At 39.8% G+C, this 24,773-nt stretch overlaps 1 protein-coding gene and 1 long non-coding RNA gene across 2 annotated transcripts; one reads left to right on the top strand and one right to left on the bottom strand.

Annotated features, from left to right (window-relative positions):
- Window positions 1–4,564: 4,564 nt before the first annotated feature.
- LOC110722436 lies at window positions 4,565–7,602 on the bottom strand. The gene is made up of 4 exons (XR_002511604.1): window positions 7,122–7,602; window positions 5,533–5,655; window positions 5,170–5,259; window positions 4,565–4,996 (listed from the first exon to the last, which is right to left on the bottom strand). It is a non-coding gene; the product is annotated as an uncharacterized LOC110722436 (long non-coding RNA).
- Window positions 7,603–23,710: 16,108 nt separating this feature from the next.
- Window positions 23,711–24,565, top strand: LOC110722354. Its single transcript, XM_021901630.1, has one exon. It carries the CDS (start codon window positions 23,711–23,713, stop codon window positions 24,563–24,565), a length of 855 nt encoding a protein of 284 aa, XP_021757322.1.
- The last annotated feature ends 208 nt before the right edge of the window (window positions 24,566–24,773 follow it).

Here is a 24,773-nt window from a genome sequence, read left to right as displayed (position 1 = left end):
AAGATGAGGGATGCTGCTGTGCGCGCAAGCCATGCACTTGGTGTGGGATTGCTGCTGTGCGTGGCTGCTAGTGCGTGCCCTGCTAGCACGCCTAGCTTGCGGCAGCTAGCTGCTGCACGCACCACGTTCACACGGCTGCTAGCTGCTGCTGTGTGTGGCTACTAGCACGGTGCGCTAGCACGCACCTAGCCAGCCATGCTATGCTCGGCTTGGTGCGCTTGCTAGCCACCTATGCTTGGACATTTTTGCCCCTAGCACTCGGATGCTCGGGGCACTCCGATGCTAGGGGTATTTTGGGAATATGGTTTACTTTGCTCGTCTCGTCTTGTCTTTTTATTAATTTTGACTCGACTTCCGACGATCGGTTTCGACGCTCCAAGCTCGAATTACCGACGTCTAAATATTTAACACTCGGGCGACGAATTAATTTCTTCCGAATTAATTCGTCGAGTCGGTTCGTATATTTTGCTTGGGTGTGACCCGAAGGGTTCAGTCAAGATTAAGCTGTAATATTAATTATATTAATATTACTCATCAGAAGCGGCCTCCACCTAGGCATTCCGATCACTTGACCTTACTGAATATATTAGCTTTCTAATAATTTTGAACCCGCTATCAGAATAATACACTTGTTCGAAGGACACCATTCCTTTTAGCCACGGTGTGCAATGTCGTGGCACGGTGCATTGCCCCGTCTAACGGTGCTCTGTACCGTGTCACGACAGTCAGCACAGTGACACGGTGCCCAGGAGGTTTGTCAAGTCAGTTTGTTTTTTGTCTTCGTGCATGCTTATGTGGTTCATATGTCTGGTTTAGTGTCCTGTCTAGCTGTGCGGTCATAACACGTGTCCATAACCTTCACTTAATCACTCACATATCGTGTTCACACACTTTTTTCCGTTAGTCGTGCACCATTTCATGATCGTATTTTAGGGTAGTCTTGTGTCGTTTTTTTTTTCGGAGTAAGTCGGATAGTATCCTCCCATATACTTTTTTTATAAAAAAAAAAAAAAAATAAAGTAAATTTCAAATTTCAATTTCAAAATAATTTTTTTTTACTTATTTCCGGATAGGTTAAGGTTAAGTTTGGTCATTAAAGGTGTGTTTGTTTCGGTGTCAAGCACTTGGTCAAGAAGCAGGGGTAGATTGTTACGCTTCGAGTCAATACCTCAACAACCTCTTATACCAAAGAGGCGTACAAGGAAACCACCACAATCATCTCCACAAGATCCATCTCTAGTCTACAGTCAACCAATGGCTACTAAGGAAGATATCGAGAACATCAACATGACAATTGAAATGTTGTCTAACATGATGCAAACACTCACCACTAGAGTCAACACGGTAGAGCAAGACAATCAAAACAATGTCACTGCCGCTGCAATGGACAAGATCAAGGAACAGATGAGTAAGTTCTCTGAAGAGTTCACTTATGTGGAGCAACCCGTCACCTCTTCGTCCATACGGGACAAACTTCCTGAGAAGTTTTCCACTGCTAACATTCCCAAGTTCAAGCCTACTGACAATCCACTTTTCCACTTGAAGGCCTTTTCTGCGACCATGGCTCATAAGGGAGTAGATGTGACACTCTTCCCTACTGTGTTCCCTCTTTCCTTGGAGCATGCCTGTCAACAATGGTTCTACTCTCTGGAATCCAAACATGTTGCGACTTGGGAGGAAGTTACTGAAAGCTTTATGAATCGTTACAAGTGTAACATCTAAGCCAAGACTTCTAAACGTGAACTCTCCATTCTCAAACAGAAAGAGAATGAAGGCTTCACTACTTGCTTAAGCAGGTGGAGGGAAACAGCTACACTATTGGTGGATCCTCCCAAGGAGAAAGAGATGGTTCCCCTGTTTATTGCAAATTTGACTCATAAGTACAAGCAACACTTGAAGTTTCTGCCTTTGAGTACCTTCGAAGTTGTGTACGATATTGGAATCAATATCAAAGATGAACTAATGAAGACTGCTGGTAGCAACAATAATAACAACAGCACTTGGAAAAACAAGAAGAACGACACTCCTTCTTCTTCGTCTTCCAAGCCCAATAATGCTACCAACAATGTCAATATCAATGATGTGCTGGCTCTTAATGCTCCCCCTCAAAGATTCCAAAGGCAGAGGAGGGTTTACACGCCTTTGGGAATGACTTATGATGCTGATTTTGATCGCTTGCATAGTCAAGGACTAATTATGCCAATTGGACCTTTTCTAGAACCTCGGCTAGAGAACAGAACTGCTAGCTATGACCCCAATGCTCATTGCAAGTTTCATCAAGGAAAGGGTCATAATACTTAGAAGTGTTGGAGGTTGAAAGATGTGATCCAAGACATGATTGACGCTAATCAACTTCCTGTCCCTCCAGGGGGCAAGAAGCCTAACATTCAAACAGGTCCTCTTTCTGATGCTTTGGCTATCATGGGAGATGAAGTCTCCTTTGATCCATCAATACTCATTCAACCTGTGAATGAACCTCTGCCAGAAGTTGTATTTGTCTTGAACTATGAAGATGTAAATAAAATTTGGTATAGTGACGATGAAGACGTCTATCTCAAAGATATAGCCTGTTCGTCTCTTGGCACAAGTGAAGATGTTTGGGGAGACCTCGAGGTCAAGGTTCTGACTAGAAGTGGACGGTTGCAACAGCCTAGTCCTCCTTCACCGCAATCACAACCAATAGTTGATCCCATCGACCTTGTGAACAACGATGTGGTCAAACAATTACAAAAGGCCAAGGTGGAAATGAATGTATGGAAGCTTTTAGCCACCTCTCACGAGCATCGAAAGGCTGTGATGAATGCTCTGGTGAAGATAGGAGTTGATGATGATATGACTACTCAAGGACTGGTCAACTTTCTCACTACTGAATTGCCAAGTACTAGCAATCTGATTTCCTTTTCTGATAAGGATCTGCCCCCGGAAGGGGAGCAACATAACAAGGCCTTACATCTCACTGTGGTGTGTAGGCAGATGAATGTTCCTATGAGCCTGGTTGATAATGGCTCTACAATCAATGTATGCCCACTCCACACTGTAAAGAAGTTGGGCATAAAAAATGAAGAATTGACTCCCTCTAATCAAGGGATTCGTGCTTATGATAATACTCGCCATCAAGTCGTGGGAACTATCATGATAAACATAACTACTGGAGCCATTGAACGTCGCACCAAGTTTCAGGTGGTGGACATTAAGGCTTCTTTTAATCTGTTGTTAGGACGTCCTTGGCTTCATGAGCTAAAGGCAATCCCATCGTCGTTGCACCAAAAAGTGAAAGTCATAGTTGGAGGGGTTCCAATTACCATTGATGCCTCCCCCATGCGCATTCAAGTTATCGATACTCCCATCGTCCATGTCGAACATGACGAAGAAGATGAAGATCTCTGGGGGTTTTCGCTCGATGATGTTCTCATGATAGAAGAAGAGGAAAAGTGTCATCTCGACTTTGATCCTTATACCAATGTTAATGCCATTATGAAGAAGCAAGGGCATTTCCCTAGAATGACCCTCGGACTCAAAAAGAAAATGGCTGAACTTTGGGGCCATCCTGGTGCACTCAAGAAAGATACCTTTGGCTTGGGATTCAAGACAACAAAAGAAGATGTGAAACAAGCTCTCCTGAAAATGAAGGCTCGCAATAATGCTCGAATCATGAAGACGGAAATGGCCATGGATCCATATCCATTCACCCTTAATGGCGAATATATCAAAGAAGGGGAAGACTTCCCATGTTATGAATTCCCTGAGCATTTCGTCCACGATGGGAGGCGTAAGCCAGGGTTCGAGATGTTCCTTGATTGTGACTTCGTCGATGAAGGCGAAGAACTCTTCACGACTGAGAAACTGACTAGTCCAAACTCTGATGATATGAACATTAATCTTCTTTTTGAACTAGAAAAGAATGAATCCAAGCCTGTCTGTAATAACGATTCCGAGCTCATTCAAGCTGTCATATCGAGCAAGGATTTTAACCCCTCTGAGTTAATCGTCCAGGCCGATAATGTTTCAAAGGGATGGCGCAAGACGGTGAAGATCACTACGCCAAGCCGAGAGAAGTTGGAAATAACCGCTGGTGAAGGTCCTATGTTTAACGAATTTGAGTCGTCTGGGTCCGAGTCCGAGTTTGAGTCTAAGTCTGTAGCCGAGTCTTTAGGATCTGAGGCCGACCCTCTTTCTCCTATAGAGTCCAATCCTGAGTCTCTTGTTGAGTCTTCTCTTTCTGTCCCAAATAATTCCGGCGAGGTCACAGCTGACCTTGCCCTCCTTGATGTAATGACCAATGAATTCAATCACTAGTGGAAAAATAGCTATCCGTAACGGGCAAAAATAGCCTATCCGTAACGAACAACGGGCGTTACGTATGCTGCCGTTACGGATAGGATATGTTATTCGTAATGGGCGCTGCCCGATTCGTAACGGGCAGTCCCGTTATTCGTAACGGGCAGTCTGATTGCCTGTTACGAATAACAAGATATTTGTAACGGACAGTCTGACTGCCTGTTACGAATACAATTGAACCCAAATTAAAAAAAATCCAGCAGGTGATACCTAGTATGCTGCCAAATTTTAATTACTATTATAAATTATCAATTACAAAAAATAAATAATTTTAAATAATAATTTATACAAATAAACAGTTCAAATTCAATTAGCAAAAGCAATACAACATTCAAATGATTTTATCAATTAAAGAAATTAAAAACAAGTCATGCACTTGCTAATTGCTATAACTAAGATGAGATTCAAATTCAATACGTTGCTCTCTCGTTTGCTCATAATTCAAAACTGTTTCAGCAACACCAGCAGATTGTTGTTCTTTCTGGGGTTATTCCTGTTGTTGTTTAATTTTGGCGTGATTTCAGCAAAGGGGGGCAGCGGAGGAGGAACTGGAGGAAGCACTACCAACCGTGTTGATTGTTGAACTGTTGAAGCCCCCGGAGAAGATCTGAATAACATATCTTGTCGTACTCTCGGTTTACTTATCACCATACCCAAACTAGCAAAGAAAGATCCAAAATCAGAAAATAAAATAAAATAAAATAAAATCGATAGATCTGAAGCAAAAAAATGCAAACTACACTAGTGAAGAATCAAACACAACATGCCTATATTATTTATTAAAGTTAAAAAAAATAATATATACAATTTTAGCTTTACAATTTTACAAACCTGATTTTCAGCTCCCATAGGCACAGCAAGTGAACCGGGAATGCTAGAGCCATCACTACTTGTCATGTATCTCTCCTAATCAAGAAGAACCTGCAAAAAAAGAACTATTAAATATTAATCTGTATAGTTAAAAATACACACACACACATCAGCCTGAGGGCAGTGCTTGTAAGCCTTACATATATACTGCCTATGGAAATTATACAATGACACACACACACACTACACATTTATCAGGCTGAGAGCCGGAAAAGATCGAAAGGAAACCAGAGTAAACTATGACAGTTCCAGTGCTTGTAAGGCTTACATATATACTGCCTATGGAAATCATACTATGAATACAATAAAAGGAAAGGAAAATACCTGCTTAATAGTCTCTTGATGGGTGGCCAGAACTCTTTGTATTTCTCCTGCACCTCTAACATCTCAGTCTGAAGTTTCTCATATTCAGCAACAGTAGGTCCCCCTAATTTTTGTTGCACACATCTGTAAAACAAAAACTATAAAACATTAGGGTAGATGTTCATAATTAAAACAAGCTGTCATAACTTCTAATCAATAGTTGTAGAATTATTAATAAAAGCACAGGGCATCTGTTGGGGAGTGGAATGACTGAATGAGCTCCAATCCCATCCAAAAAGAAATACAACCACTCCAAAAGTTGCCATTAAAATAAGTGTCTATAAACGAGTAACCAGTGAAATATATACGGATAAATCCCATAAGAGAATTTAAACGGTAGACAACAAATCCAACAACAAATCATATAATAAACTTGATAAGAAACAATTTGGTAGGGCGTTTAGAATATGGGACCTTGCTAAGAGTCTAATTAGTATCTATGTTCATAAATCTTGCAATAAACATGAAAATAACAGTAGCAGGTATCTCTTTAAGTGGCAACTTAAACCACACGACATCTTGGATGAGAAATCACCAGAAAGTAAGATCATAAGGAATGTCACTGGTATCAATTTCCTCATTTCAAGGACACTTGAGAACGAAACAAATAAACAAGAATCAAAACAAATCTTAGTCATATGTCAAGTTATACTACAAATTTTGTAGAACAAACCAGAAAACAAAGACGAACAACTGCCAAACTACACAACTCGAACTGCATTCGTTCCCAAAATCATAACTTTCCTCTAATTCTACCAAGTTAAACCACCATAAACATCATCTCACCAGTACCTTTGAATAGCAGGCAGTTAATGCAGACGCTAACTTTCTATAATTAGACAACGTATACAGATGATGCTTTTACTCATATATCAGTATCAATTGTAATTCTCTTATATCACCAACTTGAATGTTCATCTTCTCTTTGATAACAAATAGGCAGGTTATGCATTAATACAATCTTAACAAGTCATTGAATTTCTTCTCAAATCTAAGCGGCCAACTACATACTTTATCTTAAAATCGCAACTATTCATGGAGTCAAATTAAGTATATACCAGTAATACCACCATTTAATCATCCATTTTAATTTTAATATTAATTAATTCCCCCATAATTCTATAAGATCTGAGATCTTAAGAATCCAGAAATGAACAACCCATTTCGAATTATTTATTGCACAAATTAAACACTTATTCATTTTAAACTCTAATTATATACCAAATCCCACTAAAACTGATTAAATAATTTAAGTATATACCACCAATTTTATCATTAATCAATTGACCCACAATTCTTAAAATAAAAAATCACAAGATCTGGGATCTTGAACCCTAGAAAAAACAGTCCATTTCAAATCAAAAATTCTACAAATCAATCATTTACTCATTTCATTAAAATCATCACAACATGAATCAAACGCAACAAGATCCAATCCACAAAAACAATAAAACCCCATTTAAGATCTGGAAATTTCCAAAATCAAGGGCAAATCACAGATAAAAAAAAGGGGATTAAATCGAAAAATGACGAGATAAATGAAATTATACCTGGGTAGAGAAGATGTAGCAAGAACACCAACGAACTTCAGCAACAAGAGTAGTATGAGTCTCAATAAGAACAGCAGTTTGAATAGTCATATGAAGAGATCCAGTCATCTTAGCACCTTTAAAAGGTTGAGAAGGGCCAATTTCAATACGGCAAGACATAAGTCCAGGCATTTCGACTTCAGCAAGCTCGATTTCGAGTCTACCATAGGTGGTCTTCTCGACTGACAATGGAGTCGCCGCCATTGTTGTTGAGCTTGAAGAACAGGAAGAGAGAGAAGACGAGTGAGGAAGAAGAGAAATGCGGGAAGAGAAATTAGCAGTGTTGACTGTGATTTGAGGAGAGAGAAAGAGAAGATGAGTGAGGAAGAAGAGAAATGCAGAAAGAGAGAGTGATTTGAGGAGAGAGAAAGAGAAGAGGAGTGAGGAAGAAATGCGGCTGGGGAAGTATGTAGGAACCGATCTTTAAACCTAGAGAGTTATTTAGTTATAACGGGATTCATATTTGTCCGTTACAATTAATAACTATTCGTAACGGGCATTAATTTGCCCGTTACAGTTATTAATTATTCGTAACGGACATTTTTTTGCCCGTTACAAATAAGTTTTTCCGTAACGATCAAAAATTTTGCCCGTTACAAATAGGGTGTTACAAATAACAATTTTTCCACTAGTGAATGAAATGAGTACCTTTGCTTACTATGTGTATCATTCCCCTAAACCTGATCAATATTGTTTTGCTAATGATAAAAATGACAAAGAAATAATAAAAGCAATGGAAGAACACGAAAATAAAACAGCAACTATTGAAGATACAGAAACAGTTAACATTTCCAATGATACGACTATCAAAGAAGTAAAAATTGGATTAACACTAAGTCAAGACGAACGCAAAGAGCTAATTAACTTGCTTAGTGAATTTATTGATGTATTTGCTTGGTCATACCAAGATATGCCAGGAATTGACAAGGATATAGCTCAGCATACGATACCACTCATCCCAGGTATGAAGCATGTCAAATAAAAGTTGCGCCGTATGAAACCGGATGTGGCTCTCAAAATCAAAGAAGAAATCAGAAAGCAATTGGCTGCAGGTTTCATCAAAGTATCCAAATATCCAGAGTGGATAGCAAATGTGGTTCCAGTTCTGAAGAAGGATGTAAGGGTCAGAATGTGTGTTGATTATAGGGACCTCAATAAGGCAAGCCCGAAAGATGGGTTCCCTCTACCTCACATTGACATTTTGGTCGATAACACAGCAAACCATGCACTCCTATCGTTCATGGACGGTTACGCCGAATTTAATCAAGTATTAATGGCTGAGGAAGACATGGAGAAAACCACATTCATCACACAATGGGGTACATATTTCTATACGGTAATGCCATTCGAGTTGAAAAACATGGGTGCCACCTACCAAAGAGCAGCCACAGCATTGTTACATGATATGACGCACAAAGAGGTGGAGGTCTATGTTGATGATATGATCGTCAAGTCAAAAGATCGCCCAGGCCACATCATTGCACTTCGCAAGTTCTTTGAAAGACTCCGCAAGTACAATGTGAGATTAAATCCAGCAAAGTGTGCATTTGGTGTCACGTCAAGCAAACTAATTGGATATGTAATCTTTTCTTGAGGGATTGAAATAGATCCCACAAAAGTCAAAGCGATCATGGCCATGCCACCACCCAAGAATGAGAAAGAAATTTGAGACTTCATTAGAAGGCTGCAATATATAAGTAGGTTCATATCAAAACTCACGGCAATATGTGAACCTATATTTAAGAAGCTTAAGAAAAATGTCCCAGTCACATGGGATGATGATTGTCAAAAAGCTTTCGACAAAATCAAAGAGTACCTAGAAAACCCACCCGTGCTAGCGCTAGCAACGCCTGACTTTCCTCTTCGACTCTACCTTACGGTCACAAGAGAAAAGATGAGGGCAATGCTAGCACAAGAGATCGAAATCAAGGAGAATGCAATTTACTATTTGAGCAAGAAGCTTCAAGGATATGAGACACGATACACACCGCTTGAAAAGTTGTGCCTCGCACTTGTGTGGGCCGCACAAAAATTAAGACATTACATGCTCACTCATACAGTGCATGTCGTGTCCAAGATGGATCCTCTCAAGTACTTGTTCGAAAAAGCAACACTCAATGGAATATTATCAAGGTGGATAGTCAACCTTGCTTAGTTTGACTTGAAATTTGTACCACAAAAATCCATCTATGGTCCTGCGGTTTCTGACTTCCTAGCAGATTTTCCACTAGAAGTAGTTGAAAAGGAAGAAGATGAGTATGATTTCCCTGACGAAGATCTACTCATGACCGAGGATGATAGCAGGACGTTCTATTTCGATGGAGCTTTAAACCAAAAAGGTTGTGGTGTAGGGGTCTTGCTCGTATCACCCAATAATAAGCATATCCCAATTTGGCAATTTCCATGAAGCTCGACTTTGATGTCACCAACAATGCCGCAGAGTACGAGGCATGCATCTTGGGATTAGAAACAGTTGTGGCCTTGGGATTTAAGAAGCTCATAATCTACGGTGATTCATCACTAATCATTAACCAGGTCTTTAAGAGATGGAAGGTGAGAAGTGAAAGTCTCGCTACATATCAAGCTCATCTGGAAACTCTCACGGAGCAACTAGATGAAGTGGAATATACGTACTTGCCTAGAAAAGAAAACCAGTTTGCCAACGCACTGGCTAAATTAGCATCAATGGTGCGAATTCCAACAGACACAATCATAATGCCATTGACTATAAAAAGAAGATATGAGCCGGCTTATGTTCACGTACTTGATGATGAACAAAAAGCACAAGAAGAAGATGAAGAACCATGGTATACAGATATCCTTAATTATGTGACAAAGGGAGAATACCCTCCTAATACTGATAAAAGGGCACACCGTGCTTTGAGGCTCCTGGCCTCAGAGTATGTGCTCATCAGGGGAGAACTCCAATAGAGGACTGCACTAGGGAGAAATCTCTTATGCATAGCCAAGAAAGAAGCACACAAAACCATGTAAAACCTTCAGGCTGGCATATGTGGAACGCATATGAATGCTAAGATGCTAGTCCAGAAGATTCAACGACAAGATTATTATTGGACTACCATGGAGAGATATTGTCACGAATACATCAAGAAATGTATGAAATGTCAAGTCTATGCAAATTTTCAGCACGTTCCACCTTCGCTTCTCTACACATATACTTCTCCATGGCCTTTCTCTAGGGGTATCGACATCATTGGAAAGATAACGCCACAAGGACAAGGGGGGCATGAATTCATCCTCGTAGCAATCGACTATTTCACCAAACGGGTCGAAGCTTCCTCATATGCTAAGTTAACGGCAAAACATGAGCTCAATTCATTGAGAAAAATATCATATGCTGCTATAGAGTACCTCATGAGATGATCAGTGATAATGGAACGCATTTCCAAGCCGAGTGCGCGGAACTATTACAGAAATATCATATCAATCATCACGGATCATCACCCTACAGGCCACAAACAAATGGTGCGGTCGAATCGACCAACAAAAATGTGAAAACTATCATCGAAAAGATGACGGTAAATTACAAAGATTGGCCAATTAAGCTACATTTTGCCCTTTATGGTTATCGAACCTCTGTTCATACATCTACGGGGGCTACCCCTTTCTCTTTGGTCTATGTAGTTGAAGCTGTACAACCAATAGAGCTCGAAATCCCTTCTCTTCGAATCGCGTTGGAAAACCAACTAGATACAGTCGACTGGATTAGAGCAAGATATGATGAACTAGTCTTACTTGACGAAAAACGCTTGGCAGCTTTGCATCATGTCCAATCCTACCAACAGCGTATGGCGCGACATTTCAATAAAAAAGTCAAGACTAGGCACATCAAGGAAGGTGACTTGGTGCTTAAGGCACTTCGCAAAAATGTGTTGGATCCAAGAGGAAAATTTAGACCAAATTGGTCAGGTCCGTACATTGTTAAATCCATCTTGTCTGGCAGAGTGGCACAATTGGTAGACATGGACGGTAACGGATTCCACAATTTAACCAACTTGGATCAACTCAAGAAATTTTATGCCTAGTTGCATGGGTTTGTGACCCAATAGAGCTACGTTTGGCCTGATTCCTTTTTAAGGATACGTAAAAAACCTCTCAAGGGGGCCCGACCACTTTAAAAAATAAAATCCTTCCTCCGTCGATCAAGTACACACGCTAGTTTAGCATTGCGTCACCTCAAAATGGAGCTAAAATCAAGAATATTTGCCAAGTTCAGCATCTAGGGTCCACCGCGCCACGGGGAACTGCACCGTGTCATGGTGGAATTGCACTAAAAAAAAATTCTCGCGCCACGGGGAACTGCACCGTGGCACAGTGGAATTCAAAAAAAAAAAATTGTCGTGCCACGGTAATTCCACCGTGTCACGGGTAATTCCACCGTGGCACAGCGGAATCCCAAACTTTGCGATTTTTTTCTGTAACGCAGACTTTGCGAATTCTGCTATTTGTTCAACTTTTTTTTTATTCTTCCATTGCGTCTGACTTCTTGACTCGAATATATAAACAAAATAAGTCATTGTAATTTTTATTTAAGGCGAAAATAAATATGCTTTTATTATTAAAATAAATGTGACTACAATTATTGGCATCATGCGCCTTATTTTAAAAAATAAAAAATATAAATCATATAAGCAAAGAAATATTGATCTAATCCTTCTTCACTTTAGAAACCTGCTTCTCTTTTTCAATTAGGTCGACCTTCACCATTAATGTGTCTTTTGTAGCCCGAACCGTCACACCCCTAGTCGAACTTTCACCCCTTTCACCTTTTTAAGAATTCTTTGATTGCTTCTCTCTATAAACCATCTTTTCCTTACCCTTTCCTTTCACATCATTCTTCTTTTTAGGCATTATAAGAGTCTTAAACTCAATTCCTTGGGTTCTCGGACCTAGATGATCTTTAGGAGACGCTTTCTTACTTCCAAGACGGCCCTTCACATCAAAGTTGCGTGATCCGACTCGTTCCCTCCTACTTCTAGGATTCAACCATGCCTTGTATGCACTAGATAAGGGAGGAGGAGCTTGGCTACTTGCAGAAACGATCCACAAAGGTCTTCCAACCCAATAAGCCTCGTACTTGTGAATGTTACTTTCATGCAATGATACTTCAAGAAGGCTATCGTTATAGCGTGGAACTACTTCACAGAGTAATTCTTCTTCTGCGGAATAGATCGTTGGGACCATATTTTTCAATATCGTCGGGGGCTTCAAAAAGTTCTAAACGCTCCATCAACCAAATCTGCAAAATAAAATTAAAAAAAAATCAGTCGAAGAATTTAAAAAAAAATAATAATAAATAAATAAAAATTTGCAGAACCCACCGTGACACGGCAGAATGCACCGTGTCACGGTTTCTGTTTTGTGTCACGGGGGCTACTCAAAGAGTGTTTTTACCTGCAACAGTACTAGAGAGCCCTTCCCGAACGGCTTTCCGGTCAGCTTTTTCTTCGTCAAGACCGCACAAAGTTTCTCCAAGGTACGTAGGCATAGGAGATCTTCTAGATTCAACATGTTCAAGCACATATGCTAAACAAGCATGTCCTGCCATACCGTTTGAAAATAAAAGCTTGCTAAACATGCAAAAAATATAAGCCCTTCTACGGTATACATGATAAGACTCAGAGACGGGGCGATTGAAATATAAATTTGCAAGTTTTTCTAAGTCTACCTAATTACCACACACAATTTTATTTAAATCTGGATCTGTCAGATTCAGATGGCGTTAAAAGTCTTGGTAATAATACTCATGTAGGGTAGGCATGGCAATGAGATTTCTAGCATGAGACCCAAAGATGGCACCGAATTCCTCCGGCAGGGGACAGATTTCATCGTAATCAAATTTAAAACAATGTGTTTCTAGACTCCAATAGTCTAGAGTCGCCCTAATAAAGTCATGTTCAATTGCTATATGTCTCAAAGCTAATAAGCCTCTGACATGGAACAATTCCAGCTCTCTTTTGTCAGCATTGGTTAAAGAATAAGACCAGTCGCGCAATGTATTATCAAAATTCTGAGACATTATTATTGAAATATGAAATTCTAATTATTTTGTGTTTCGTAATTATGCATATCACGAATATACTGGTCCTATTTTATAGCAAAAACGCTTGGAACTACTCAAAATCTATCTTTCTTACGCGCAAACCACACCGTTGCAGAATACGCGCACCGTGACACGGGAATTTCCACCGTGTCACGGGAATTTATACCGCGACACGGTAGCTTTTTCCGTGACACGGTGTACTGTGCCGTGTCGCGGCGCCCACGCGTTTTCATTTTTTATCCTTTACCTATTTTTATCAGGATTTTTTTTGTTTTGTCTTCGCCGTTTATCTTTTAATTCTGTTTTTCGAGAGTTTCATTCCTAATAAAATTCTCAATTTTTTTATTATTTTTTTTCTGTATGTTATTTTTATCTTTATTATTTTATTTTATTATTTTTTATTACTTTATTCTTATTTTTATTTGTATTTATTATTCATTATTTATTTATACTTATTTCTATTATTATTATTTTTTTTCTTTGGGGAAGTTGTAAAACTTGTCCTATTTCCATGCTTTTTTTATTTTTCCTTCTTATTTTGGAGGAGTTGTAAAACTTATCCCTTTTTTCTTTTCTTTTTATTTCTTTTTTCTTTTGGGGAAGGTCAGTATTCTCCACTTACGGTTTTTTTTTCACGTCATTAATAAATACACAATCACACACAATGAGTCTCAAGCACACACTAATATACACTAATAAATGCATAAACTGTAAATAATGTATAAAGTGAGTCATGATGCATAAGCAGCGTCAAGTGTCATCAACTAAGGTACAAATAAAGACCCTCGGTCAAAAATTTGTAGAATTAGAAGAGTGAGGATCAGTGTCATCTCCAGCCTGTGAATACGGGAGCGATGAGCTAAAGAGTCCCGCCATCATCGGGGTATGAGGAGTAGTATCCCTACTAGTCCCTGTAACTCCAGTAGTAGTCAAACTCAAAGCAGGACCCGTCCAACTGGCAAACGGTGTAGACTAACTCCAAGAGGTAGGAAACGTCGGTGGAGGCATCGTCTCATACACTGAAACTGAAAACAAGCCACGGACCGGTGGAGGAAGCGCCCTAGACGATGCAACTGAGTATAGGCCCTGATCCACAAGAGTGATGACTGGCCTGAACTCAGGCTATGAAGACTATGATAATGAATGTCGCTGCCACTGACCCTGAAAGTGCTGGAATGGCTGGGAAGACTGAGGCTGCTGTCACTGAGCCTCCTGAAACGACAGAGAAAGCCGAGGCTCCCGCTGAGACTGAGAATGCCGACGAACCTCAAGAGATCGTCTTCCATGACTACGTTCCCCCTCGTCCGAGCCTCTATGTCTCGAGCGCGAGCGGGACCTCCGTCGCTCCAGAAAGACACAAAATCAAAAGATATCAATGGTGCGAAATAGAACAAATGGTAAAAAAGAAGAAGTGAATATACCTCAAGAACATCGCCAGAACCGCCCCGACAACTCGCACCAAACCGAAGCTTGATGATGCAGTACTTCAAAGCGTCAACCAGCTTCATGAATCCCATCATCTCCGGGTGGTTAGGCTGAGAACAAAACAAAGAAAAAATCAGTAACAAGCGGTATTAAAAAGGATGACTAATGTGTCGAGAAGATTACCAGCTCAAACACATCAGGCAAAGATGCCTGCGCTTGTCTGAAACCCTCTGGCGCGTCAGCAATATGATCCTCAGTAATACCGATCGGCCCCGGGAAGACGGGGTGGAGGAGCTAAAGAGGGAAGCAAGTCCTGCAAATAATCGCCCTCCATACGCACAAGCTCCTGCCAAGGAAAAGTGTAGCGCTCTCCCCTGTTTATTAATTCCCTAAGCAAGCGTGAGTCCATCATCGACTCCGGTGGAGATAAGGGCACCACAAAACGATCACCACTGTGTTGACGAACGACACGCTCCCCAAGATACCAGATGAAGCATCCAGTACCAACAAAAATAGTGCGGTACGCCGAAAGCTGCAAGGCCTCGAGAAGATTAGTCATCCCAGCCCAAGGCCGATACTGGATATCAATAGCAACCTGCAAACCATAAAAAGTAGCAATGAAACGCGGAAAATAACATCAAGGTAGAGAATAACAAGCTACAAAATTCTTACACCGACAAAAGAGGTGCCTCAGCGTAGCAGCCCGCGTAGCGCAGGTACAGACTCCACTCGTAACTCGCCTCGGTCACTCTAGCTAGCTCCGTTAGAGAAGTCATGGACCGCTCCACGACGTCGTCGAGGGGCCAATCCCGAAAAGTACTCATAGAACCATAGCTGCAATGAAAAGTAATCTCTGAGCACATGAGTCAAATAGATTAAACCAAAACAAGAAGAGGAAAGATCGTCACCTCTACAACTCTCCATAAACCGTAGACAGTGACAGGGTCCTGGTCATTCAGCTGCCTACAGCCATGACGTAGCGACAAGAGAAGATCGACACATCCAAGGCTTGCCTAACTAAAGGATCCTATCTCACTGATCCCGACCAAAGAAGGAAGGTAGCAAACGAGCGCACGCAAACTCCTATCAGGAGAAAAGGTCATGGAAATGAGAATCAAAATGAAGATCCGCACTCGCTACTCAGGTGATGTGTCATCCATGTCAAAGTCACGGGCTAGAACAGAAGCCAACTCTGATCGCCGACTCTTAGGAACACCTCGAGGCACCAGCTGAGTCCTAATGTGTTGAACGATCGGACCTAACAAATCGGCTACCTCAGCCGCCCCCAAGAAAGATTAGACATTTGTTGTACGACCCAGTCGGTGAAGCGTAAACCACTGATCATGCTAAAATCCAGAGGGGTCACTGTCATCTCCCCCAAGCAAAATGAAAAGTGTTGGTAGTATCCCAAAAATACTCCAACAATGCGCGAACGACTGTCGGACCACAACCCCGGGGGCTGTGAAACCCTACGACTGCCGAATAAAAAATCTACTAAACCAGCAGATTGCCATAAGGCGTTCGTAACAAGATCCTTCGTGATAATCCCATAAAGTCGAGGAATCAAATCTCCAGCTCCGGAACCATGCGAAGCGTGCCATTGACTATGCCGGCAAGTGAACGGTAAGAAACGTGGTTCCCACGGTAGAAAACCAACTCATCTGACGACCACGGAGGCGGAAACCACCTGCCCCTACTCGAAGAAGGGCAAGACTCGGTCTCTAGGGCATCGTCGTCCATGCCCTCAGGAAGTGTTGGAGTGTCCTCTTGAAAAGCCTGACGCCGGCCACGAGTAGAAGATCGCGATCCCGTTATCTAGACATGCTATTACCAAAAAAAAAAAAAAAAAAAAATCTAAATGCTTATCATCATTTCCTAAGTTATTTAGTTATTTATTCAAAAGCGACTTAACAAATGACATTTTCTATTATACGCAAAATTTTTAACTCAAGGCTAAAAATTAGCAAAATAATGGAATTATTTCTAATATTTAGTTTCTCCATGATGAACTAATACTATGTTCTCCATGACAATGTAGTACATACACAAAACAAAACATGTTTCAAAATTGCACAAGAACGATAAATTGGCATATCATGGCATATTTTACAAAATCTACAACCAATATATCATCATTTCAAGTGCAAAAGAACAACATGAACAACAAGAACACCATTTCACACAAGTAGTACCAAAAATGGTGATTTGCTCAATTTCTCACCAAACCACACAAACTTAGTCTCAAATTGCTCACAAACACACATACATCCATAAACAAGCCAATTCATAGCAAGAATTTTGACATGAAAGCTCAAAATTTAAAAACCCCAATTTGATTTTTTTATAGGGTTTCGACCAAATATGGAATTTACAACATAATTTGAGACAAAAATCAAAGGAAACTTACATGGATCCTTGTGAAGAATCGAAACTGAGGAAAGTAGCAAAAAATTGGAGCAAAATTGGTGAAGATTTGAGCTCCAAAAGCTCGAAAAGCCGTGAAGGCAGCAACATCAATCACCGCGGCACGATGAACAACAGTCGTGACACGGTGGCCAAAATCCGTTTCATGGCGATTATGGAAAGCTGGCGGAGTTCCGACAGCAGTAGCGGTGATCTTTCAGACAGCAAGGGCGAGCAGTAGTGGCAAAATTGAAGCAAAAACAGCAAAGCAAAAAGCTGTGACACGAGTACGGAAGCCGTGACACGGTGGTGTTGTACGTGCGCCGGTGATGAAACGCCGTGGCATGGTAATCCGTGAAATTAAAAATATAAAAAAAATGGAGAAGAAAGAGCAGAATGAGAAAATGAAAATGGCTCAAAAGAGGTAACAAAAGAAAAATGGGAAATCATACATGAAATGGTTCGAATTTAAAGCAAAAAGGAAATCCCGTTACACGCCCCGGATTTCCCATGCCACTTATCCCATTACCACGTAACGTCGTTTACAATTTCAGCCGAAGAAAAAAAATAATACAAAAAAGGATCCCGCGTCACGGGGATTTCCCCCGACAGACGGGGCAACCCACCGTGACACGTGATTTCTTCCCGTGACGCGGTGCCCCTTTGTCTATCCTACATGCTCCTTCCAATCTTCTGGCGAATATTCTAGAATCTTTGACCAAATTGGAACATTTTTCCACAACTTTTGGCCAGTTACTTTCTCACCGAAATAGTGCGGAAAATTTTAATTGATATTTAAAGGGTACCAAAATTACCGATTTATCCCTAACAAGCATTAGGGTCACATTTTCAACATTTTAAGCGCCTAATATAGTCGGATAGTCGACTTGAAGGTAAATCATCTGCACGTTCAGGGATAATAGAACTATCATGCACTTACAAATTTCAGCAATGATATCAATTGTCGATTTTCCTCAGGCATGGAATGTTGGGGTTTGGTAAGTCCAACTTACCGCGGAAACAACCCCGACCCAAAGAACCACTCGCAATTAATAAAAAAAATAAAGCATAAATAAATTAATCACAAGATTAAGACAAGATAATTACCTTTGGAGCGTGCTTCGCCCAAACGGAATGAGCTCTTACTTCGAAAGCAAGCCTCGAAAATACGACGGCCTCCAACAATAGTCCACCCACAACTCGACCACCGAAAATGGTCCAATGCCTTGGAGTTAGAAAGGCCTGACCAAAAACCCGAGTGATTAATGAGTTCAAATGTTTTCACAATGGTGATGCCTATTACAACTCTCACTCAAGTGATTTTCCCAATACCCCAACTTGGGTATTTATAGGGAAAATAAGAGAGTGAAAAGCTCTCCCATCAATGTGGGAGAATTTGATTTTTTCCATTTTATTTTAAAGCTAAAATAAAATTACTAATCAAACTAGTAATAAATCAACAAGTGGCAAGCTCATGTGAGAGGTTAGGTGATGACCATTTGGAGGAGGGGGGGACCAAACTTGCTCCCCACTTCCTCTCCAAATACCGGCCAACACACCCCTTCAAGCTCCTCTCAATTCGCGCCACGTGGCACCCAAGGTGGGCTGCCTTGTCAGTGGCTGCCTCGCCCAGCAGGCCAGCACAAGCATACGGGTTGCTAGCATTGCCAGCCAGCAAGCCCATCATGCTTGTGTGGGCTGCTTGCGCTATCAGCAAGCGAGCCACGCACCAAGGATGCGGGCTGCTGCTGGCCTTGCGCCTTGGCCCAACATTTCTAGGCAGCACGCATTGGCCCAGCCATGCTCCTGCTAGCTGCTACAGTTGGCGCGACTAGCCTTACGATGCTAGAATTGGTGCGCTAGCATGCACCAGCCAGCCTAGGCTCGGCTTGGTGCACATGCTAGCCACCATGCTAGGTCATATGCCCTTAGCACTTGGTTTGCTCGGGGCATTCCGATGCTAGGGTTATTTTGGTCTTTGTTGATTTATCATTATTTTCATGTCTCGTCTTTTACTATTTTTCGACTCGACTTTCGACGTTCGATTTCAACGCTCTAAGCTCGAATTCCCGACGTCTAAATATTAATTACTCGGTTGACTTATTAATTAATTCATAATTAATTAGTCGCTTCGGTTCGTTAGTTGCTTGGGTGTGACCCAAAGGGTTCAGTCAAGATTAAGCTGTAATATTAATTATGCATTAATATTGAGGCCTCCACCTAGGCATTCCGATCACTTGACGTTACTGAATATATTAGCTTTCTAATAATTCTGAACCCACTAACGGAATAGTACACTTGTTCGAAGGACACCATTCCTTTCATGGAAAACATTATTGGTGGATTTTTCTTCAAGTATAGAAAACCGCAAGTCGGTTTTCCTCAGGCATGGAAAACATTATCGGTGGATAATTCTTCAAGTATAGAAAACTGCCAAGTCGGCTTTCCTCAAGCATGGAAAGTATTATCGGTGGATTTTTCTTCAAGTATAGAAAACCGCCAAGTCGGCTTTCCTCAAGCATGGAAGGCATTATCGGTGGATTTCTTCAAGCACGAAATGACACCAAAATCATACGTCGACTTTCCTCAGGCATGGAAAGTATCATCCGGTAGGTTTCTTCAGGCTTAGAAAGCTACCAAACCCGTCGGTCGACTTTCCTCAGGCATGGAAAGCATTTCAACGAACGTCATTCGGTGGATTCCTTCAAGCATAGGAAGCTGCCAAACTCATTTGTCACCGATACACTGGTGCCAGATATGTATTCTATCCCTTTACTCTTTTATCTGGGGAAATAACATTTTTCTGCAGGTATCGGCGTATACAGAGTGATTTGGGATCGCAGAACGTCTTAAATCATTCTCCGTCCCTATCGAATACTTTGACTATCGTTTTCAAAAATGATGTTTCTACAAACTCAGTCAAAGTGGGGTCTTCTGTAGACACTTAAAAATGTCTCCCCAAAACCAAACCCGATGATAAACAACCTTTCACCGCCACTATTGGTCGGGTTCAGTATGCAATCCCGAGAGTGCTTAAAAATCGTATTTGATTAAATTCAATTTTCTTGAATAGTCCATGGATCAGTCTTGATGTTTAGTCAAAGCATAGTTTTTTTTAATTTAAGCCCAAACCTTTTTTATTTTATTGTTTTGACCCAAACCTTGTTATTTTATTATATTATTTATTTTAGCCCAATTAATAATAGTAAATAAAAAATGGCCCGAAATTATCAATCGGCACTTAAAAATGTTGAACGAAGTTAGGGTTAAAAATGAATTTAGACGGAAAAAACGGACTACAGACTCCCGTGTCACGGCATTTGTCCACCGTGTCACGGGAAACTGCCCCGCCTGACGGTGGGAAACCCCGTGACACGGCGCCCCTACTGTGACACGAGGAATTTCGTGTCCTTTCCGCGTAAACCCTTCACGCGTTTTATTCCCCGTACCCTAAATATTTCCCGCGTCACACAACTGTCCACCGTGTCACGGGGACTTGTCCCGTCTGAATGTGCCAGGCACCGTGTTACGGTGCCCGTTGACGTGTCGCAATGCAATTTTTTTAGGGTTTTTATCTTTTTAGGGTAACGTGTGTTCCCTCAACACATTTTTTCTATAAATACCCCCTCATTTCTGATGTACGGGGCATCAATTAATTCTCTATTTTTCTCTCCTCTATGCTCTAGCCTAAACACTAGCCTTACCCTTCTTCTTTCAAAATCTCTTCTTCAAGCACTCCAAGGAGTCCATACTTTACTTGTGGTTCTGTCCTTAAGCCAAGGCGTGAAAGGTAGAACTGTTTGAGGGTTTGGCCCCAAATCAAATCTATTTAATTTAATTTAATTTAATTTTTGTTTTATTATTATTTCCTTGAAGTTACTAACTCGTTTATTATTTTATAGTTGCAAGAAAACATAATCAAAGTAAGAATTATGTTCCTTTTATTTCTATTATTTTTCTAACGATTTTATATTGTTGGATTTATTGTTAAATTGCTTTCAATATTGATGTTTATTCTATTATTATTTTTATTGATCACCAATTGCATGTTTAAAGGGAATATGTAATTGAAAATCACGTCTAATAAGATAATTTGGACAACCGGTTTAGATTCCTTTTTAATCTTGTTGTTTATCAAGTGATCACAAATTTTATAGAATTATATGTTGCATTAATATTTAACCAATTTAGCTTAATAATAGTTTGGAGCAAATTAAATCTCTGTTTGTATGTCTTTGAGATCGCAAGAATGCTTTTCACTATAAGAATCGAGTAGAGGCCAATACGGGCGAATGTGACTCCATGACTCACTTCGTACCATCATCCCCGATCCTCCTTTTGTGGTTCTGAACCATATGGAGTTAGTAATCTCATGGATTATGAATGAGGTGTAACCTTCACGGGTCAATCGTTGTTGCCTATCGTTGTCCCTTAATCGTGGTTGCCTTTTATGATCCGTGAACGGTTTACAAGTTCCTTAAAAACTTGTTGGCGGCTCCCTACTTTCCTTGTCCCTAATCGTATATGTCAATTCCCACTTCCTAAGAGTGTCATGCATATTCACACATGCTTTAACGTAGGCGCACATCGAACAACGCCTACAGACTCGCATATTAATAAAAGTTGTTCACTTATTTACTAAAATGTCATGCTAATTGGGATGATTTGTTGATATAATTACGAAAATGCCATTAAATACACAAATTTTTTTATCATAAAGATGAATGGGGGCTCCCCCTTAGAAATTATAAAGGAATCAACCACTAGCCGCTCTCACAGTGGTGGTTAATTTACCAAATTTAAGAACACGAATTTTTTAAGGCACTCAACCAAATTCGAATTCATGGTTTTAATAAATTCAACATCATTAATCCGCTACTGAATCAAAGTTTAATATCCACATAGTCAGCAACCAGATATTTACACTACAAGAAATCAGTCATTTTGCGACAATTATTTTTGTCACAAAAAATAATGAAAATTGTCGCTAAAAATAATTACGACAGTCAATTGTTGTAATCAAGAATGTCGCAGAATTTCATTTTTACGACAGTTTGGCTAGCATAACAATTATTACGACGGTTTAACTAATTTAAACGACAATTTAATATTTTGTCGTATAATTAGTTTATGACAGCTTAAAATTTTCGTAAACCGTTGTGATTAAGTTTAGTGACGACCTGTAACAGTCGCAAATTAAAAAAAAATTAAAAAATAGAAAACCCACCCCTGGTGCATCCCACCACCACATCCCTTTTCTTGTTTCCATTGCCCGCCGCCCACTACAATAGCCCCTCTTTTTCCCACTACCACCGTTCCCATTGCCACTTCCATCACCCAAAACCAAAATCAACATCAACATCAATATATATATATATATATATATATATATATATATATATATATATATATATATATATATATATATATATATATATATATATATATATATATATATATATATATATATATATAACCTAAAAAATCAAAAATTTAACATCGAAAATAAGAGAATAAACCAAATACACAAAAATAATAACGAAAAATAAAAAATTTACAGCAAAAACCCATAAAATAAAGAATACCCATTAAAATTAAACCCAATCAAATTTAAACCCAAATTAACATGAAAATTAACAAAGCAAAACTAGATCTGAAATTGAAGCCAAACAAACCAAAAAAAAAAAAACAAAAATTAACCAAAATAAATTGATGTACAAAATATTCATATACCAAAAATAACAAAAGAAATAAAAAAAACAAACAATGAATTAACCAAAATAAACCCCTTGAAGATCCTAGAGAAAAGGAGGAAGTAACACAGAGAAAGAAGAGGTAAAAGAAAAACAATAGGAGAAAAGAAAGAAGTTCAGATTAAGAGAAGAAGAGGAGAGAGAAATAAAGATACTGAGAGTCTAATAGAGGAAAGAGAAACAAAAGAGAAGGAGAGGGGAGAGATGCGGCGCCTCATAAAATTAGGGTTTAGAGTTGGGTATTTAAAATACCTTGAATTTTTTTTTTTTTAAAAACAACTTAACGACAGCTATAAACCGTCGCAACTTATGACAGTTTTGCTAAACTGTCGTAATTGGTGAAAGTTTATAGCTATCGCAAATATCTAATTTTTTTATAATTATTTTTGATGTCTTTTTATTTTAAAATTATTTTCAAATAACTATTGCAACATTTTTATTGGCTAAAAACCGTCGCAAATCATCGACATTTTAAAAAAACCGTTGTAATGTTACGACAGCTATTAAAACTGTCGTAAATTCAAAAAATTACGACTATTATGTTAGTTGTCGTAGAAAAACTATCGTTATTTGATCGGATTTTAGTATTGTTAAACAACATGCAAACGCGATGACGGAGAACAAGCGACTTCGGCTGGAAGTATTCCAGCGAACATTAAAACACTTTCCAGCATATAATAGGGTGGGGATTGGTTTCAGGAAAAATTATCATTTAATTAGTTGGCTCAAAGTTCAAGTTCAATTTGAAATTTGAATTAAATTCCTTTAAAAATTTTCAGAAATTTTCATTTGATTTTGAATTGAAAAATTTTGGGCTCACAATAAAAAAAGATGTCATTTCACTAATCACAAAGGAGTATTACACCAACTCTCTGCCAGTCCGTGCCCTCCTTAAGCACAGGCACATGACTGAAGACGATAAATGTCCATGGTGTTTAACTGAAATCAAGACCCTTAGCCATGCTCTCTTCTCTTGTACTGCTGTTAGTGATTTGTGGGATGCAGCTAGTTGTAGCAAGCTTGTGCGAGTGAATGAATTCCCTGACTTCAAGGACCTGTTTGAAGCTTGGGGCAATGAGAATGTGAAGACTCAGCAACGTGGTGCTGCTCTGCTTTGGCTCATTTGGGAGCGCCGCAACAACAAGGTCTTCAATAATAAGGAATCCTCTCACAACTCCGTACTTAGGCGTATGACAAATCTGGTTGAAGATTACGATAAGTACGCTACAAGAATCTACTGCTGTAAAACTCCTAAGGCTCCCAAAAGTCCGAAAATTTGGAAACCCCCTCCTCAAGGTTGTGTCAAGGTGAATTGTGACGTTGCTTTGAATGTTGAGGGTTGGGTGGGGCTGGGTGTTGTTGCTCGAAACCACCAGGGAGAGGTCTTGTTTGCTGGCGTCAAGAGGTACAAGGCCTTCTGGTCTCCCGAGCTTGCAGAGTGCAAAGCTGTTGTCTATGCAGTAACGCTGGCTAAGCAGCAAGGTTTTAAGCACATAATCCTCGAATCTAATAACAGTAGTATCATTTCCAGACTATCAAAGGCCTCTACCTATCTCTCCGACTTGGATTCGTTGCTTGATGATGTTCTAGATACTTGTTCTTTCTTTGACTTTATTTCTTGGTCTCATGTAAAGCGGGAAGGGAATTTTGTTGCACACCACTTAGCTCGTAATATTCCTTATGGTGTTGAACAACTTTGGGCGAATTGTTGTCCCAACGATATTTCTCCCTATGTACTTATGGACAATTTGTCCAACTGAATAAATTCGCTTCCTAGCTTTCCCTAAAAAAAAAAAAGGAGTATTACACACTCAGTGTAAATGTAGTGCCTCCCGTCTTATAGTATGTAGTTATTGATGATTTCGAACGTACAATGTAATTTTAATCATTGGTTATACACTCGTATAAACGAATTGGTGGGCTCGTAGTCATCCACAATTTTTACTCATTTTCATTTTTCGTGTCACC

This window comes from Chenopodium quinoa, unplaced genomic scaffold, assembly GCF_001683475.1.
Source record: "Chenopodium quinoa cultivar QQ74 unplaced genomic scaffold, ASM168347v1, whole genome shotgun sequence".
NCBI classification, from domain to species: domain Eukaryota; kingdom Viridiplantae; phylum Streptophyta; class Magnoliopsida; order Caryophyllales; family Amaranthaceae; genus Chenopodium; species Chenopodium quinoa.
This window is presented reverse-complemented; position numbering and strand designations above follow the sequence as displayed.

Excerpts from the sequence above, each read along its gene's own strand:
- LOC110722354 (XM_021901630.1), top strand. The coding sequence starts at position 23,711 with ATGACTGAAGACGATAAATGTCCATGGTGTTTAACTGAAATCAAGACC.